This window comes from Myotis davidii, unplaced genomic scaffold (assembly GCF_000327345.1).
Source record: "Myotis davidii unplaced genomic scaffold, ASM32734v1 scaffold77, whole genome shotgun sequence".
NCBI lineage: Eukaryota > Metazoa > Chordata > Mammalia > Chiroptera > Vespertilionidae > Myotis > Myotis davidii.
Genome location: NW_006289713.1, coordinates 176,802 through 180,870, shown reverse-complemented (window position 1 = coordinate 180,870; position 4,069 = coordinate 176,802). Strand labels below are relative to the sequence as shown.

General features: G+C 48.2%; 1 protein-coding gene across 3 annotated transcripts in view; it reads left to right on the top strand.

Moving 5' to 3' along the window:
• KIAA0355 (KIAA0355 ortholog) overlaps window positions 1–4,069 on the top strand; it is an 85,430-nt gene that overhangs the window by 67,828 nt on the left and 13,533 nt on the right. For all 3 annotated transcript variants that reach the window (XM_015562938.1, XM_015562939.1, XM_006762163.2), the window contains one exon: window positions 2,705–2,830. In XM_015562938.1, coding sequence (XP_015418424.1) covers window positions 2,705–2,830 — 126 coding nt within the window. The remainder of the gene's footprint in view (window positions 1–2,704; window positions 2,831–4,069) is intronic.

The window sequence follows — 4,069 nt, the reverse complement described above, 5'->3', positions numbered from 1 at the left end:
TCTATCTATCCACTGAGCCAAACTGGTTAGGGCTCTCCCCCTGCCGTTGTTGTTAACCCTCACCAGAGGATATTTTTTCCATTGATTTATTTATTTATTTTTTTTTAGAGAAAATGGAAGGGAGAGGAGACACAGAGAGAGAAACATCGACGGGTGAGAGACAGACACATCAACTGGTTGCTTCCCACATGCACCTCAACTGAGGCTGAGGATCAAGTCTGCGACCAACGTATGTACCCTTGACTGGAATAGAACCCAAGACCTTTCAGTCCACAGGCTGACACTCTACCCATTGAGCAATACCAGCTAGGGCTGACCAGGCTACCTCTGAGCTGCCTGTTAGGTGTGCAAGGAGAGATATCAATAATGCAGTTAGATACATGAGAGTGGAGTTCAAGAGGAAGGTGTGGACTGGTGAAGGAAATATGAAAGTCTTCAGTGTAGGCATGGTCTGTGAAGCCTCAGGAGCAGATGCAGTCTAGGGAAGAGGACAAAGCCTGGAATGTGCCACAATACAGGGACAGGGGTAAGAGGAGCAGGAGGAGTCCACAGAGGAGACCAAGAAGGAGCCGTCAGACAGGTAGAAGGAAACAAGCAAGTCTGGGTTCACCAAAGCTGCAGAGACAGTGATCCAGGAGGAAAGAAACCTGCACAATGTTGTTGAGAGGTTGAGTGAGGTTGAGGTAGAGACAGGTAACTTGCCCTTGACTCTGACAAGATCTAAGCTGTTCGATAAGTTATTTTAGCCCTAGCCAGTTTCGCTTAGTGGATAGAGCATCAGCCTGCAGACTTAAGGGTTCTGGGTTCGATTCTGATCAAGGGCACATGTACAGGCAGGCTTGATCCCTGGTCGGGGACATGCAGGAAGCAGCCAATCAATGATTCTATCTCTTCCTCTCCCTCTCTGAAATAAATTTTAAAAAGTTATTTTAGTGGGATCCTGGTCGATGTTCTCAGTGGATAGAGCATCGGCCCATGCATGAAAAGGTCTTGGGTTCAGTTCCTGGTCAGGGGCACGTATCTGGGTTGCAGGTTCAATACCCAGCCCTGGTTGGGGCGTGTGTGGGAGGCAATCAATCAGTGTGTCTCTCTCACATAAATGTTTCTCTCTCTCCCTTACCCTTTCTTCCCTCTCTCCCTTTTTCCTTCTATCTCCCCTTCCTCCCTTCTTTCTACTCTCTCTCGAAATCAATGGAAGGAATATCCTCAGGTGCGGATTAACAGCAATAACAAAAAAGTTATTTTATATATATACAATTTTTTTTTCAGAGAGGAAGGGAGAGGGAGAGAGTGATAGAAACATCAATGATGAGAGAGAATCATTGATTGGCTGCCTCCTGCATGCCCCCTACTGGGTGGGGATCAAGCCTGAAACCAGGACATGTGCCCTGACCAGGAATTGAACCGTGACCTCCTGGATCATAGGTTGATGCTCAACCACTGAGCCGCACCAGCCCTGCAAAGAAGTTATTTTAGTGGAGTTAATGGTGATAAGAGCTTGCCAAGAGTGGAATGAGAGGAGAATAGGGAGCAGAGAATCGGGACGGTATTTGAAGGGGAATGTGTGGCTAAGAGAAGGTAGTGAGACTGGTTTGTTTGCCAAAGGGATATCACAGGGAAGGAATGGGGTGATTGCATAAGCGAAGTCCTTGGGAAAGCAAGAGGGTGGCATGCAGCACTCAGGTAGGGGTCAGCCTGTAGTAAGAGCAGGGCCTGTGTTCCACTGTGACACAGGGGAAAGGCAGGGTGCATGGGCAGGGACACAGGTGAGGTGGTGGACTTAGTGATGAGGGGAGATGGAGTAGGTCTCATCTGTTTGTGTGGTTTCTCAGGTAAGGGATAATTGAGGTGGGAAGGAATGGGTAAGACAGCAGGGATGGCCGAGCTTTGAGGAGAGGCGAGGAGGGGTGAAGCAGTCATCTTGGAAAAGGAAAAAGTGAACTTATGGGAAGGCCGTATTTGTTGCTTACCTCAAATTTGCAGTGAGTCCAGGGGGCATACTGTGTGGATTTTCCCCTCTGTTGACCCTGTTTCTTGGGTACAGGTGTGAAGAGCTATAGAGGAAGGGAAGGGAAGGAAATATGAAAGTCTTCAGTGTAGGCATGGTCTGTGAAGAGCTATAGAGGAAGGGAAGGTCAGGGGTGTTATAGAAAGAGTTTGCAAAGGGCTAGATATGGTGCCAGACCACAGAACCTCAGCAGGGCAGGGAAGAAAGTCAGGGCCAGAGCCAGTGTTGGAAAGTGAGAAGGCATTAGGAATTATAGATAGTTAGAAATCCATAGACACTCCAGACCCTGTTGCTTCCTCCTCCTTCTGCAGAGCAACAAGTTTCAGTGTTAGCCTTGTCATTCTCTAAATGTTCTTACAGTTACTGAATTTTTATTCAGTGCAAAAGTGTGAAAATTGTAGCCTTGCCCCGCCGGCGTGGCTCAGTGATTGAGCATCAACCTATGAACCAGGAGGTCACAGTTGGATTCCCAGTCAGTGCACGTGCCTGGTCACCAGTGGGGGATGTGCAGGAGGCAGTGGATCGATGATGTTTCTCTCTACCTCTCTCTCTCTCTCTCTCTCTCTCTCCTTCTCCATTCCTCTCTAAAATCAATAAAACTATATTTTTAAAAAAGTTGTAGCCTTTGTGTGAAGCCTTCTTGGACACCTTTGCAGAGAAATGCAGCCCAGACTAACGCGCCTGGTTTGTGCCTAGGTGCCTGAAAGAAGACCCTGCTACCATGTCCCTGCTGCAAAGAAGCCTGGACCCTGAGAAGACGCTGGGCCTGGTGGACGTGCTCTACACGGCTGTGCTGGACCTCAGCCGCTGGAGGGCAGGGAGGTTGGTGTCTCCACGGCCACTTGAATTGGTTTGCATTCAGGTCCACACCTGGGGACTGTATAACCACATAGTTTCATGTGTGCCCATGTCGCTGATGGTATGTGAGTACATAAGACAAGAGAGAAAGCATTTTTTAAAATTTTTTTGGGAATAATTTCAAACTTATAGAAAAGTTACAAGAATAGTCCAGAGAATTGCTCTCTGTTTTTACCCAGACTCTCCATTTTGTCAACATTTTTGCCTTCATTTGTTCTATTATTTGAGAATAAGTCCATCAAAGGATTTTAACTCAACTGATATTCTCCTTATGAACTAAGAGCAAAGAAAAGTTTAGAAATTTTACTTATATCCTGCATGAACTTTATTTCTGTCTGAAAATAGCTGACACACAAAATTATCTCTTTCTGAATTGTTAACCTTAGAACAGGGTGGGACCTTAAACATCTAGCCATGTGTCCTCCCCCTGTCTTACCTCATGAACACAACAGGTCCAGAGCAGTGAGGTGGCTCATCCAGGGTTGCACCAGCCATCACCTGCCTCAGCCCCCTCCAGGTGCCCTATCTATCTCTAGGGCTCCCTTTCAGTGCCGGAAAAGAGTGCTTGGAAAATGTTGGAAATAACAGCCACCTGTTCTTGGCACTGTCTGCAAATTACTTCCAAAGACAACAGTGCTGCCTAGTGTCTGAGTCTTCCTCACCCACCCCTCTTTGCTGTGTGGATTTGTCCATTGTCCCTCTGCTGGATCTGCCAGACTCTCAGTCCCTGTTCTCCAGGCGCACAGCAGGCCTCTGTTGGTGACATCCCCACTCTAGCCTTGCTTTGCTTTCCTGTTCTGCAGTTAAAGGGTTTTGCTTAAACCCCTCAGGCCAAAATCCTGATGTAGTTTTCAACACAGTCCCATGTTAGACTCTACAGGTTTCTTTAAAATAAATATAGATAGTAAGTACTTAAATTATTTACAATTATCTATAAAACTAGAGGCCCAGTGCACGAATTCGTGCATGGGTGGGGTCTGGCCGGCCTGACCCCAATCGGGGTAGATCGGGGCTGGGCCTCTCGGGAGGAGGAGGTGGCGGGAGGTTGAACAACCGGCCTGTCCCGATCAGGGCCGGGCCGGCTGAGGGGTAGGGACCATGGGCGATTTGGGGGGGAGGCGATTGGGGGTCAGTGGCCAGGGGAGGGGCCATGGGAGGTTGGCTGGCCAACCCTACCCCTGACTGGTGGTGGGGGGGTCAATC